Source organism: Lithobates pipiens, unplaced genomic scaffold (genome assembly GCF_037356315.1).
Source record: "Lithobates pipiens isolate NorthernLeopardFrog02 unplaced genomic scaffold, aLitPip1_a1.2 Scaffold_18, whole genome shotgun sequence".
Lineage (NCBI taxonomy): Eukaryota > Metazoa > Chordata > Amphibia > Anura > Ranidae > Lithobates > Lithobates pipiens.
In genome coordinates this window covers 646,163,302-646,179,607 of record NW_027507758.1, presented here as the reverse complement: position 1 = coordinate 646,179,607, position 16,306 = coordinate 646,163,302, and the positions used below count along the sequence as shown (strand labels likewise).

Sequence of the window (16,306 nt, the reverse complement as noted above, 5' to 3'; positions counted from 1 at the left end):
AGGAGGGGAGTTCAGAGGGAGATATGGACCAGCAGATAGGGAGGAGAAGCAGCAATGACTTACATTGCACAGCAGGGACAAAGCAGACTGCAAATGTATCAGGAGCGAGTCATCGACCATGTACGGTCACATCTGGCGCTCCCAGGACACCGGCACATGGCTCCGCAGTGTGGGCTTTTTTTAACGTGTCCGCTGCTGACAATAGCGTTGCCATCTGCAATCTTTGCAGTCAACGCGTTAGTCGCGGTAAGCCCAATACTCACCTAGGGACGACCGCCTTAAGAAGGCACATGAGCAGCCATCACCGAGCCCAGTGGGAGCAACGGAACACACAAAGCCACACTGCAGGCTCTCACCGTCCAGCCTCGTCTTCTACTTCTCCTTCTCCTCTCTCCTCACAATTGTCCTCCACTCCACCTTCCATCACGCCAAGCTCACATTTTTCTGCAAAAAGGCAGGCTTCCGTGGGCCTAATGTTTGAGCGTAAAAAAATGATGATGCCGGATAACCCTCTTGCCCAACGGTTGGCGGCTGGCTTGTCAGAACTCATAGCCCGCCAACTACTGCCATATAAACTGGTGGACTCGGAGGCCTTTCGCAAATTTGTGGCCATTGGAACACCACAATGGAAGGTCCCAGGAAGGAAGTATTTCTCAGAGAAGGGCATCCCAGAGCTATATGGCCATGTTCAGCGGCAAGTGAATGTATCTCTGGCACACAGTGTCGGTGCCAAGATACATCTGACCACAGACACGTGGTCTAGCAAACACGGGCAGGGAAGGTATATCAGTTTTACTGCCCACTGGGTGAACCTTCTGACGGCCGTCAAGCATGTAACCCGTGGCACCCGTGTAGATTTGGTTTTACCGCCACGGATTGCATGCAGGCCTGACTCTTCTTCTCCTCCTCCTACTCCATCCTCCTCCCTCTCCTCCTCAGCTGCCTCCTCCTTTTCCGCTGCTAGCGTCTCTTCCACTGCACCGCCCAAGCTCCCCAGAACCTATTCCACATGCCAGGTGAGACGTTGCCATGCCGTGCTGCGTCTGTTGTGCCTGGAAGCAAAGAGCCACACTGGCCCGGCACTCCTTTCAGCTTTGCGTTCACAGGCAGATGAGTGGCTAACACCGCTCAATTTGACAGTTGGTAAAGTGGTGTGTGACAACGGTGCCAATCTGCTTAGCGCATTGAAACAGGGCAAAATCACGCACGTGCCGTGCATGGCACACGTCTTAAACTTGGTCGTGCAGCGATTCCTTGTCAAATACCCTGGGGTCCAGGACATCTTGCGGCAGGAAAGGAAAATCTCGGCCCATTTCAGAAGATCTTACACGGCCATGGCTCGCCTTGCTGACATTCAGCGGCGACACCATCTGCCGGTCAGACGTCTTATTTGCGATTGCCCGACGCGATGGAACTCAACCTTCTATATGCTTGATAGGCTGCTCCAGCAGAAACGTGCAGTTAACGTCTACCTGTATGAACTCTGCGAAAGAAACGGTTCTGGGGAGCTGGGTTTTTTTTCACCGCGCCAGTGGCTGCTCATGCGCGACACATGCAGACTTCTGCGGCCATTTGAGGAGATCACCAAACTGGTCAGTCGCAGCCATGGCGCCATCAGTGACATGGTACCTTATGCCTTCTTTCTGGAGCGTGCATTGCGTCGTGTCATTGATCAGGCTGTGGAGGAGCAGGAGCGGGAAGATGAGGAAGTCGCAATGCTGGATGAATTCCCAGGGGGGGCTACTCTATCTGAGACAAGTCAACAACAGGAGTCTGATGAGGAGTCAGAAGAGGATGGTGCCGGGGCGGATGAGCAGGAGCAAGAAGAGCATGCTTTAAACCTTTCTGGGATCCCTGTTGTGCGAGGATGGGGAGAGGAGAATGAAGAGGACGACATTATCCTGGATGATGAGCAGGAGCCAGGCCACCACACCGCTTCCACTTTAGTGCAAATGGGGGCCTTCATGCTCCAGTGTTTTAATAGGGACCCCCGTATAAAAAGCATGAGGGTCAAGGACCAGTACTGGGTGGCAACGTACTTAGACCCCCGGTACAAACACAAAATGGCGGAAATGTTACCGCCGTCGCAGAGGGCTGTCAGAATGCAGCACTTCCAGGCCTTGCTTCGAGAAATGCTGCATTCTGCTTTTGCGTGCGCTGGCAGAGGAGCAATTCCCACTCCCAGAGAAGGATTTGCGGGTACCAATCCAACAGCGCCTGCAAGAAGAGGCCGGTTTGAAGATGTGTTGGTGACTTCGGATATGAGGTCATTCTTTCAGCCGACCCATCGACAGGTGTCATCCGGATCCAGCATCAGGGAACGCCTAGACCGTCAGGTGTCCGACTACATTGGGTTAACGGCCGATGTGGACGCTCTGAGGAGTGATGAACCCCTAGACTACTGGGTGGGCAGGCTTGACCTCTGGCCAGAGCTTGCCCAATTTGCAATCGAACTGTTGGCTTGCCCCTCATCCAGTGTCCTGTCCGAAAGGACGTTCAGCGCAGCAGGGGGGATTGTGACCGATAAGCGTACTCGCCTAGCTCACCACAGTGTTAACTACCTCACATTTCTAAAAATGAATGAGGCATGGATCTCGGAGGAATTCAACACATGTGACCAGTAGACCATGTATATGTCTATAAACTATTTTTTTAATCAAGCACACAGACCTTCTTAATTCATTTGGCTCACTTCCTTGACCCAAAAAAGCACACCGTACTATATGCCCCTACCCTCCTCTTTGAAGAGGTTGAGCGGTGTCATATTTCTACTGGGGCTGCTTATGATATCCCTGTGCTGTGCTGACTTCCTCCTGGGGGTTCTTATTATGAAGGGATCACACTATCCCTGTGCTGTGCTGACTTCCTCCTGGGGGTTCTTATTATGAGGGGATCACACCATCCCTGTGCTGTGCTGACTTCCTCCTGGGGCTGCTTACGGTGCTGCTGTCAGTGCTGTATGTCACGGTGCTGCTGTCAGCGCTGTATGTCACGGTGCTGCTGTCAGCGCTGTATGTCACGGTGCTGCTGTCAGCGCTGTATGTCACGGTGCTGCTGTCAGCGCTGTATGTCACGGTGCTGCTGTCAGCGCTGTATGTCACGGTGCTGCTGTCAGCGCTGTATGTCACGGTGCTGCTGTCAGCGCTGTATGTCACGGTGCTGCTGTCAGCGCTGTATGTCACGGTGCTGCTGTCAGCGCTGTATGTCACGGTGCTGCTGTCAGCGCTGTATGTCACGGTGCTGCTGTCAGCGCTGTATGTCACGGTGCTGCTGTCAGCGCTGTATGTCACGGTGCTGCTGTCAGCGCTGTATGTCACGGTGCTGCTGTCAGCGCTGTATGTCACGGTGCTGCTGTCAGTGCTCTGTATTACGGTGCTGCTGTCAGATGCCTCTATCACGGTGCATGTGTCATTCCGGTATGTCACGCTGCTGGTGATCATCTCCTGCACCCTCTTCTTTGCCTACCCTGGTCCCTGACCTTCCCTCTCCTCCATTGCCTTCATTAACTCCATAGTCCTGAATTGTTAGAACAATTTCCCAAATAAAATAAAAATGCTTGTAGTTATCGATCCCAAATTCACCTCATACATGTATTATGTCATTGTCCAGATGGTGGGACTACGTTTTACCCCCTAATAATTACCACGTGGCCGCAAATTCGACATGAAGGTTTGCAAAGTTCGCCTCCCATTGAAGTCAATGGGGCCCGCGGCGAACGGTCGGTTTCGCGAACGTTTGGGTCCGTTCGCATTTCGCGTTCGCGAAACGTCCCGTCGGAAGTTCGTCCATCACTAATGGCAGGGTATTGCAGAGTAATGGGGGGGTACTGCAGAGTAATGGCAGGTACTGCAGAGTAATGGCAGGGTATTGCAGAGTAATGGCGGGTAATATTATATATATATATATATATATATATATATATATATATATATATATATTTATTTTATATATATATTTATATTATTACATTATGTGTGTATGCGCGGGGACGAGCACGGGGGCGGGGAAGGTAAAAGTGTCATTTGCATTCGGGATAGAGGAGGAGGAGCCGTAGTGCAGAGGGATGGATAGGCGGAGTTCCGATCTGCTCCGAGAGGCAGGGGGAGCCAATCTCGGCGGGGAAGCCATTCTCGGCACAACACCGGAGTCATAATATGATGCCGGTTTGCTTACAAGTGATCACTCCGTCATTTAACGGAGCGATCACGTGGTAAACGGGCGCGACGAGCGGCCGTTTACCGTTATGCGCCGGGTCCACTGGACAATCTCGTGTGCGCGCCCCAGGGGGCGCGCGAGAGCAGAATTCTGGGAGGCCATTAATTAACGGCCTCTCAGAGTTAAACAACTGCCCTGAAGCCGTTAATCGGCTATGGGCGGTTGTTAAGCGGATAGTATATATATATATTCTGTGTGTTTTTCAAAAAAAAAAAAAAAATATATATATATATATATATATATATATATATATATATATATATATATATATAAATTTTGTTTAAATAATCATCAATCACAGATCAATATCTACTGATCAGGATATTTAAAAATCTGGAAATTAATTAAATGCAGAACTCTTCATTTCATATTATAATGAGAAGTCATGTGGTATTCTTTATATAATGTGATGTGTATGGAGTTCTGTTATCCTTTCACAGCAACACATGACCCACACACTTAACTGAACAGGCTGAAGACAGGAGCTGCTCGGTTGCTAGGCAACTGCTCCAGAGGAGGTCACATGACCTTGTGATGTCATCGTGTGCTGTGTGTATATATAGAGATCTGCAGCCTTGTTTTCAGCATAACGGTTCTGCTGTTTGATGTGTGAGCATCTGTTGGCGAGAGCTTTTACGTGCAACATGGTTTTCTACAAGAATTTAGCACTTATTATTCTACTTCTAGCGATATCATTTGTACAAACTTCATACGGACAGCCAGGTAGTGTTATTTTTTGATACGTAGCCTATAATTATACTTAAAAACATTTATAATACGTATTAGTTTCCTATAGATTGTATAGAAATGGTGATTGCACATTCAAGTAAACAAGTTCAATTCACAAAACTGACATCCATAAGGATCTTAACATGAATGATGGGCAAAAAAAAATAAAAAAATATCTATATCATGCAGTCTGCCCATAGCGTTTCCCCAGCAGTGTTTGTTTTCCTGAACCATCCCAGTAACTGTCTTTTTGGCGGTTGATCCTGCCAGTGAATCTGTTCATTTCCTCCCTCCAGCTAACAAGCAGTTGTGACAGTTACAGTCAGTCCCAATTTCAGCTGCTATGTGAGTACAAGTATCACAATTGTGTATTCCATGCCATCCTCAGCTTATATAGATTTTAGAAAAAAAAATATTTTGAGAAGTATTTACAATTTAATACAATTAAAATCCATCCAATAAAATTATAACTAAATTGCAGCCCTTAAAAAAATATAAATAAAAAAAATAATAATAATATATATATATATATATATATATATATATATATATATATATATATATATATATATATATATATATATATATATATATATATATACCTACTCTGCCCAATTAAAATGTCTCAGATAATGATTGGATAAATAAGTACATTTAAAAAAAAAATACTTTCTATAAAATATATATATATATATATATATATATATATATATATGTGTGTGTGTTCTTCTTCTTCTTCTTCAAAAATAATAATAATAATAAAAAAAAAAAAAATATATATATATATATATATATATATATATATATATATATATATATATATATATATATATATATATACACAAATTTATGCTGAAAAAATAAGTTCAATCTTTGGAGGCCCTGTCTCCTAATTTACAGGCTCTACTACTGATGGCTTGATGCCAGATACCACAGCATGCCTTCAGAGGTCTACTTGGAGTCCACGGCTTGATGGGTTATGACGGATAGTCATATTGTTATGGCTGATCACAGTGTACCCACCCTGCCTTGTGTTCTTCAAAGCAAATATATAAAAAAAACTCTGAATAAATGATCTCCCATAAACATATGCAAACTTTAAACTATTAAATGGGCAAAGCTTCGCCAATAGGAAAATGAATACCAATAGTTAATATATGTGAATAAATCTACGTATGACATTACATGTCTCTTTTGCAATAATAGCCTGCTTGCACGCAGTCTCTTATACAAAAGACTTTAGTTCCAGCCTAAATTCACTGTACTTTATTCTGTTACTAACCTTCTTTTCTTTCTTTTACAATCTTTGCAGATCTGGCGTCTAAATCCCGCATCTTTGTAGGTATGTTGAATTATTTTTATTTTTTTTATTACTTTGATTTATGAAACATTCCGCACAAGTAAAGGGTAGTCGTAAGGCTCAGCCTTAGTAAATCCCTAAGGGGGAGATTTTACTGATAGCTTTATAGTGTTTCACTAGTTTAAGTGTCAGTCTCATGCTGTTATTGAAGAGGGCATTCTTTTATAAACTGTCATAGTACATTTGAGGGCACAGCCTACTAAACCTCTGGAGCAATTAGTGTCCTCCTGAAAGGCTCTACAGACACAATGGGGGTTATTTACTAAGGGAAAATCCACAGTTGCTGTAGATCCGAGGGGGACATGTAAGGAAAACAAGAAACAGCATTTTAGCTTGCACATGATTGGATGATAAAATCAGCAGAGCTTCCACTCATTTCAGATCTACCCCTTAGATTTCGAGCAAGTGCACTTTCAGTGCAAAGTGGATTTGCCTTTCGTAAATAACCACCAATGCACAGAGTCAATCAGAGTGTCTCTGTACCTTGTAATCACTGTGAATCAGTCACAGACATGATATGTGTAAAAATTACTAGTGCATATAAACATTCAGCCCATTCACAATAGAGGAAGCTCCCCTTGATCTAATAACCTAATCTGGCTCCACGGCGATTACTAGATCATTGTGACCTGATGATATCATATAGCACATTTTGCCATCAGGAATTTCTGTGCTCGCTTTTAACATTTCATTGGCTGCAGCTGGTTGTTTTAGTGCAGCAGCAGCATTGGTTGCTACTGACCCTCAATCATAGATCCTAGTTTAATTTGCTCTCATTGCATGAGTGGGACAACTCACTGTAGATGTTAAGAGACACCCTGAAATACTTGCCTAGCCTGCATAAAATGCAGATCAAGGCTTTTCCTGATGGCAGTCATGTGACCAAGTGCCTAGACTATAGTTGCAGGATATCAGGAACAGGCGAGGATCAAAATACATCAACATTATTTTATTTTTTCTTCACATTCTTCTCTCCTAGTAGAAAAGTATTACTACATTTTATAAAAATTCATGTTAGCTTTTAAATGAAATCAGAGCTACAAAAATGTGTATTTTAACGGTATATTTTTATCTTTAATTCTAGAAGAACCAGGGGCTGATTACATACCCCCTGATGCTGAATACGTACCTCCCTGGGAAGAACAGCAACCTCATGAGACGGAACACAAACCTCCAGATGCGGAAATCAAACCTCCAGATGCGGAAATCAAACCTCCTGAGGCGGAAATCAAACCTCCTGAGGCGGAAATCAAACCTCCTGAGGCGGAAATCAAACCTCCTGAGGGTGAACACAAACCTCCTGAGACGGAACACAAATCTCCTGAGACGGAACACAAACCTCCTGAGACGGAACACAAATCTCCTGAGGGTGAACAAATGCCACCTGAGGGTATACCTTGGGATGACTATGAAAATCCTGCGGTCGGCAAATGGGTGCTGGTTCAGCATGGTGACTATCCTCCTGAGATGATTTTCATGCCTCATGATGCTGATTTTGTAGGTCCCGAGGCTGGATACCAACCCCCCAAGCCTACACTCAAACCTACCAAGCCCCCACGCAAACCTCCCAAACGACCACCGAAAAAAGGTAAGTTGTGTTCCTTTTCTGATAATAAGAGATTAGCCGTTCAGGTATATCTAGTCCTCGTGTGCTTCTAGTAACAATCACAATCGTATAGAGCACTTAGCTTATTTAGCATTTGTCATCACTCTAATTAAGACCTTCTTAGATTAAAAATCTGTAGTTTACCTGTAGTGGTCATGATGCTAGTAAACCATCATCCGGGGACAGCAGCAAGTTCCTCCAGGTTCCTGCTTATAGCTTCTACTTTAGAAAAGGCCACCGGTATTTTTTTTGTGTTTTTTCACCCTATGCATTAAAGAGGAAGTAAACCCTGATGGGTTTACTTCCTCTTTCATTCCCTGCAAAGGCAATGCATAATGGACTACTATGCATCGCATAGTAGTCCATTATGTGTCACTTACCTGACACAGGAGCCAGCGATGTCACCGCTGTCCCCTGTAGTCCGGCGCATCCATCTTCTCGGTGGGGTCTCGCAGCTCCGCCGCTGTCATTCGGCGAAGCCGCGACGTCACTCCTGCGCATGCGCACGGGAGCCGACACACGCGGTTGATGGTGCACCTGCGCGCCGCTGTCTACTGCACATGCACCGTAGACAGTGGTGTCTGTCTTCGGGCAAATATTTCTTGGACCTACAGGTAAGCCTTAATCTAGGCTTACCTGTAGGTCAAAGTGTGTTGTAAGGGTTTACAACCACTTTAAGGTGAAAAAACACCTGGCACTGACCAGCCCCCCATTTTACTTACCTGAGCCCTGGAATTTCCCTTGGCGGAGACGTGCTGTCCCTCTGCCCGGGGGTTCTCGGCTTTTGACTGGATAGATTGATAGCAGCGCAGCCATTGGCTCCCGCTGCTGTCAATAAAATCCAATGACGCGGGCACTGGGAGCAGGGCCGAGTCCTACATTCGGCGTCTATGGACGCCGAATGATTGACTCGGGAGCATGCCCACAAGGTAACCCCCCAGGAGAGCGCTTCTCCTAGGGGGTTATACGATGAGGGGAGGAGCCGCGAGAGCCACCGAGGGACCCCAGAAGTTGAGGATCGGGGCCACTCTGTGTAAAACGAACTGCACAGTGGAGGTAAGTATGACATGTTTGTTATTTTTATTTATTTTTTATCGAAGCCTTACAATCATTTTAAATATTCTAGGAAGGTTGAGGAGAAATATAATGCAATCATCTTGTTAAAATAGTATTCCGATGCAGTGGAAAACGGGATGACAATTGCCCAGCATGCTTATCAATAGGCAATCCAGAAATGCCAGGCGGCTTTGACAAACATTACTGAATATTGTCTTTTTTCTAAATGAGGTTAACACTGATTGATTTCATATTGTTCATTTTTTTTTCTCCATTCTTCTTTAGGTAAACCAACAGAGCCTCCGCGACCTACTAGACCAGCTGAGATTGAAGCAGGTAAGATAAATGATAACATAAAATACATTCATAACTATTTGCCTTCTCCCTAAAAGGGTATGTAAAGACAAAAGTTTTTTGTTGAGGTTTGAATAGAGTGAGCAAGAGTTGGGCCCTTTGTTGGGTTTTTACTGTTGTCAGTCACTGCTCTCTTTGTACAACTTTTGTTACATTTTACTTAGTTTGTTTTGCTTGGCCCAAAGGAACTATGTAAAGCTGGAATTCTGCTTTAAAGTATGCCCACAATAACCTATGTAGCTATAGACATTGTGGAGAAATTCTCTTTTAAAATTTATAACAGAGGCAAATCTGGAAGATTTACCCCCCTTCTTCACCAGGCCATTTTTCTGTATTACGGCACTGCATTTCTTTAACTGATAATTGTGCAGTCCTGCGACGCTGAATGATTGAATGAGTTATTTGCATAGCGCACAACGCGAACTGAATCGCCTCAACGCTGTACCCAAATAATTTTTCCCCACAAAAAGAGCTTTCCTTTGGGGGTATTTGATACAGCTACAGATTTTTGGTAAAAAAAAATCCCATTAAGCCTATATTGATTGGTTTGCGCAAAAGTTATAGCGTCTACAAAATAGGGGCTATATTTTTGGAATTTTTATTTTATTAATCAAAATGGCAGCATTCAGCCACTTATAGCGAGACTGCGACATTGCGGCAGACAAATCAGACACCTAACTGACACTTTTTGGAGACCAGTGACACTAATACATTGATCAGTGCTAAAAAATATGCACTGTCACTGTACTAATGACACTGGCAGGGAAAGGGTTAAAATCAGGGCCGATCAAAGGGGTAATTGTTTTCCTAGGGAGTGCTTTCTGTGTGGGGGGTGTTTTCACTGTGGGAAGGCAGAGATCCAAGAAGACACTATCACAGTCTTCCTTGTCTCAGAACAGTGATCTGCCTTGTTTACAAAGGCAGATCGCTGTTCTCCCTGTCTCGCGAACGATCAGCGGGTCTCAGCGGACATCACATCTGCCGGGTCCACCTATTGGCTTACGTTGTGTCCAATCGCACCACAGACCTGGAAGTGCGGAATCATGTACAGGTGATTCTGCCCACAGAGGCTGCCCTGCCGCAGGAAATGTGCCTGGGTCGGTTGGCATCTGGTTAAGCAACCACTCTGTCTTGAGATTCATTGGGGTTGATTTACTAAAGGCAAAGAAAATGTGCGCTTTATATATGCAGTTGCATACTGCAAGGGCTTAGTAAATGAGATGAAGCTTGCATGCAAGGAAAAAAAATAAATCAGCATGTTTGCTTTCATACGAATGGATGATGGAAGTCAGCAGAGCTTCTCCTCATTTACTAAGCTCTGGAACAAATGCCTCTGCAGAGTGCAACTGTGCTTGCAATTGCACAGTCTATTTGCATTTAGCAAATCATCCCCAATATCTTTCACTAACAATAAGGATTTTATGGTAGCGCCAATCCCTGTAACCTGAGCAATAGGATCATTCATGTTTGTGAACAAATGATTTCATAAAAAAAAAATCGTTTTCACAATTGGACGTTTAAGAATTTTTTGCGTACAAGTCTTCTCCATTAGTCGATGGTTAGTTATCCATTGGCTGCCTTACAAATAATAGAGGATGAACTAAAGCAATAGAATGTGCCTGTCCAGGACAGATCTACAGAGTATATTTCTTATAAAGATCAAACATTTTATGTAAAAGAAAACTGAAAATAATGTTCTCTATTTTTAATTTTAGCGGAGTTCAGAGCTGCACTGGAAAAAGTAGAAGAAAACTTCTTGGCAATAACTGGAAAGAACACTGTTATAGTGTTCTCATGTTTGGGTGTATTCGTATTCCTCATCATTTTCATCTTCGGATTGATCGCCTTCATTCAAGTAAGAGCATTTCCATTTTTTTTGTGCTTTCCAAATTTTATATTTTCTTTACCAATACTGATTACAACGATTGTTTCTGTTTTTTTATTTTATCAGAACCGAAATGACAAAAAAATCAAAGGATCGGAACAGGCAGACTTGGAAGAAGTGATTGTGGAACCTGCAGGCTTGGAACAGGCAGGATCGGAACAGACGGACTTGGAAAAAGTGATTGTGGAACCCGCCGTCTTGGAACAGGCAGGATCGGAACAGGCAGACTTGGAAGAAGTGATTGTGGAACCTGCAGGCTTGGAACAGGCAGGATCGGAACAGACGGACTTGGAAAAAGTGATTGTGGAACCCGCCGTCTTGGAACAGGCAGGATCGGAACAGGCAGACTTGGAAGAAGTGATTGTGGAACCTGCAGGCTTGGAACAGGCAGGATCGGAACAGACGGACTTGGAAAAAGTGATTGTGGAACCCGCCGTCTTGGAACAGGCAGGTTCGGAACAGACAGACTTGGAAAAAGTGATTGTGGAATAAACGGGCTTGGCACAGGTAATTGTGGAACCAGGCCTAGACCAGCCATAAGACAAAGACTACTGCAACATTGGCAATGATGGTGTGTGTACACTGGATCCATACTGCACTCCTCTCAGTGGTGTTATATGGAGCAGGGTATGTACAAGGTAGTATACAGAGTTAGGTATATACAGCTGGTTATATACAGTGGGGTATATAGAGCTGAGTATATACAGCTGGTTATATACAGTGGGGTATATACAGCTAGTTATATACAGTGGGGTATATAGAGCTGGGTATATAGAGCTAGGTATCTACAGCTAGTAATATATGCTGTGGGGTACATAGAGCTGGGCATATACAGCTAGTTATATACAGTGGGGTATATAGAGCTGGGTATATACAGGGGATATATAGAGCTAGGTATATACAGCTGGTTATATAGAGCTGGGTATATACAGCTAGTTCTATACAGTGGGGTATATAAAGCTAGGTATCTACAGCTAGTAATATATGCTGTGGGGTACATAGAGCTGGGCATATACAGCTAATTATATACAGTGAGGTATATACAGGGGGTATATAGAGCTAGGTATATACAGCTGGGTATATACAGGGGGTATATACAGCTAGGTATATACAGCTAGTTCTATACAGTGGGGTATATTGAGCTGGTTATATACAAGGGGGTATATAGAGCTAGGTATTTGCCCAGAGAAGAGCACAGGGACTGGAGAAAGGCAGGGGGTGGGGGTGCAGAGATGAGCACAGGGACCAAAGAAGAATACATGTTGGAACCAGAGCGCAGCACAGGGACTGGAGAAGAGCACAGGGACAAAAGTACAGAGTACAAAGAGTACAAGTTGCTGGGGAAGGTCACAGAAGGGCCAGGAGAGAGCTGAGGCACCCACTGGCAGCAGAAAGAAGCTGGAGAGGAGGGGCGGTATTTAGAGGAACCAATGCCCTCCATGTTCCTCCTGCAGCTGCTAAATGGCCACTTTTCCTCCTCTCCCTTTTGCAGGCACAGTGGCTGCAGGGATAACATGGAGGGCATTGGTTCCAACAGCAACAGCGTTTGCTCCCACGACACATAGAGCTAGGTATTTGCAGCTGTATATACAGCCAAAGAACAGGGTGGGTCAAGAGAACAGCACAGGAAACAGAGAAGTGTATGGGAGTTGGGGGGGGGGGGTACCAGAGAACAGCACAGGGACTGGAGAAGGGCACGAGGGGGACGAAAGAACAGCACAGGGACAGGAGAAGAATACGGGGGGGGGGGGGGGAGCCAGAGGACAGCACAGGGACCAGAGAAGAGTACATGTTGGACCCAGAGAAGAGCACAGGGGGGGCCTGAGAAGAGCACAGGGACTGGAGAAGGGCGGGGGGTGGGGGGGAGGCAGAGATGAGCACAGGGACCAGAGAAGAATACATGTTTGAACCAGAGAGCAGCACAGGGACCGGGGAAGAGTACATGTTGGGCCCAGAGAGGAGCACAGGGACTGGAGAAAGGCGGGGGTGGGGGGGGGGGGTGCAGAGATGAGCACAGGGACCAGAGAAGAATAGAAGTTGGAACCAGAGAAGAGCACAGGGGGGACCAGAGAAGAGCACAGGGACAAAAAAAAGAGTACAGAGTACAAAGAGTGCAAGTTGCTGGGGAAGGTCACAGAAGGGCCAGGAGAGAGCTGAGGCACCCACCGGCAGCAGAAAGAAGCTGGAGAGGGGGGGCGGTATTAAGAGGAACCAATGCCCTCCATGTTCCTCCTGCAGCTGCTGAATGCCCACTTTTCCTCCTCTCCCTTTTGCAGGCACAGTGGCTGCAGGAATAACATGGAGGGCATTGGTTCCAACAGCAACAGCATTTGCTTCCACGACACATAAAGCCGTGACTCCAGCGCTGTCGGAGGTGATTTCACCACCGCAGTTAAAAAAAAGAGCATATATGCCGAAGCATGGGCGCAGCAGGGGTGGAGGAGCGATTTGCTCCTAACATTAGGGGTGGATGCCCCCATGCTTCTGCAAATATTTTTTTAGGCACAGATTGCAATGTTTTGTTTTTACTATGTTTTATTGTATTTGCTTTGCAGGTATGCCAAATCTTACTGTTATACTGTAATGTTACTTTGTTTTATTGTTAACAAGCATTTGCTTCGCAGGTACGCTATTCAGCTGCAGCACGGGTTTATTTATCTTGACAGCAACAGCGTTTGCTCCCATGACACATAAAGCCGCGACTCCACCGCTATCGGAGGTGATTTCACCACCACAGTTAAAAAAAAGAGCATATATGCCGAAGCATGGGCGCAGCAGGGGTGGAGGAGCGATTTGCTCCTAACATTAGGGGTGGATGCCCCCATGCTTCTGCAAATATTTTTTTAGGCACAGATTGCAATGTTTTGTTTTTACTATGTTTTATTGTATTTGCTTTGCAGGTATGCCAAATCTTACTGTTATACTGTAATGTTACTTTGTTTTATTGTTAACAAGCATTTGCTTCGCAGGTACGCTATTCAGCTGCAGCACGGGTTTATTTATCTTGACAGCAACAGCGTTTGCTTCCACGACACATAAAGCCGTGACTCCACCGCTATCGGAGGTGATTTCACCACCACAGTTAAAAAAAAGAGCATATATGCCGAAGCATGGGGGCAGCAGGGGTGGAGGAGCGATTTGCTCCTAACATTAGGGGTGGATGCCCCCATGCTTCTGCAAATATTTTTTTAGGCACAGATTGCAATGTTTTGTTTTTACTATGTTTTATTGTATTTGCTTTGCAGGTATGCCAAATCTTACTGTTATACTGTAATGTTACTTTGTTTTATTGTTAACAAGCATTTGCTTCGCAGGTACGCTATTCAGCTGCAGCACGGGTTTATTTATCTTGACAGCAACAGCGTTTGCTCCCATGACACATAAAGCCGCGACTCCACCGCTATCGGAGGTGATTTCACCACCACAGTTAAAAAAAAGAGCATATATGCCGAAGCATGGGCGCAGCAGGGGTGGAGGAGCGATTTGCTCCTAACATTAGGGGTGGATGCCCCCATGCTTCTGCAAATATTTTTTTAGGCACAGATTGCAATGTTTTGTTTTTACTATGTTTTATTGTATTTGCTTTGCAGGTATGCCAAATCTTACTGTTATACTGTAATGTTACTTTGTTTTATTGTTAACAAGCATTTGCTTCGCAGGTACGCTATTCAGCTGCAGCACGGGTTTATTTATCTTGACAGCAACAGCGTTTGCTTCCACGACACATAAAGCCGTGACTCCACCGCTATCGGAGGTGATTTCACCACCACAGTTAAAAAAAAGAGCATATATGCCGAAGCATGGGGGCAGCAGGGGTGGAGGAGCGATTTGCTCCTAACATTAGGGGTGGATGCCCCCATGCTTCGGCATATATTTTTTTAGGCACAGATTGCGATGTTTTATTTTTACTATGTTTTATTGTATTTGCTTTGGTAAATCTTACTGTTATACTGTAATGTTACTTTGTTTTATTGTTAACTATCATTTACTTAGCAAGTACGCCATTCAGCTGCAGCACGGGTTTATTTATCTTGACAGCAACAGCGTTTTCTCCCACGATACATAAAGCCGTGACTAAAGCACTGTTGGAGGTGATTTCATGTATGCCCATCATTAGAAGTGGGCGACTGAAGGGCGGTATTCTAATGGTGGGCATACCCACCGAAAAATCTATTTTTTTTCGTTCAGCCCATAGGCTGCATGAAAAAAATAACATTACAATGTATGCCCAACAAGGACCAGCAATGTACTGGTATGTTGCTGGACTTTGAGTGGTTATACCAGAATGTTTAGGTATCATCTTGGTATCATTCTTTTCAACCAGCGGTCGGCTTTTATGTAAAAGCAATCTTAGCAGCTGAATAGCCTCTAGACTGCTTTTATAAGCAGTGGGAGGGAACACCCCTCCCCCCCCCACCACCGTCTTCCGTGGTTTTCTCGGGTTCTCCTGTCCCAATTTTCCTGAGTATGTACCTGGTGGTTCCGCCAGCTGACCATAGAGCTGAATAGAGACCAGACCGGCATTTTCTGACTTTGGTTTCTCCAGATTTAAACAGCTCCATTGGGAAATTGCCAAAGCATTTTATCACACTGATCTTGGTCGGTTCAGATGCTTTGAGTGACGAGGAAAGATCTAGGGTCTAATAGACCCCATTTATTTTTTTATTGCATTTTTAAAACAGCTTACCTGTAAAATCCTTTTCTTTGATGTACATCAGGGTACACAGAGCCATAGTAATAACTATATGGGTTATATCAGACCATCAGGTGCTGGACACTGGCACGCCCCTTAAGGTGTGTACTTCCCCCATATAACCCCTCCCATTTCTGGGAGTCCTCAGTTTTGTCGCCAAGCAATATAAGTGTATAAGAAGAATAGAGGGACCACTGTGTCCCTGATGTACATCAAAGAAAAGGATTTTACAGGTAAGCTGTTTTAAAAATCCTATTTTCTTTTCTTACGTCAGGGGACACAGAGCCATAGTAATAACTATATGGGATGTCCCATAGCAATGGCAACTGAAGGGGGGAAGACAGAACAAAAAAACAGGAGGCCAGAGGACTCATACTGCAGCCTGCAGTATACGCTGTGCCCAAAGGC

General features: G+C 44.8%; 1 protein-coding gene across 1 annotated transcript; it reads left to right on the top strand.

Annotated features, from left to right (window-relative positions):
• The first annotated feature begins 5,887 nt into the window (after positions 1-5,887).
• Positions 5,888-12,843, top strand: LOC143990373 (uncharacterized). The gene is made up of 5 exons (XM_077490399.1): positions 5,888-6,286; positions 7,389-7,892; positions 9,252-9,302; positions 11,036-11,175; positions 11,272-12,843. Exons 2-5 carry the CDS (start codon positions 7,682-7,684, stop codon positions 11,695-11,697), a joined length of 828 nt encoding a protein of 275 aa, XP_077346525.1. The 5' UTR covers positions 5,888-6,286; positions 7,389-7,681; the 3' UTR covers positions 11,698-12,843.
• The last annotated feature ends 3,463 nt before the right edge of the window (positions 12,844-16,306 follow it).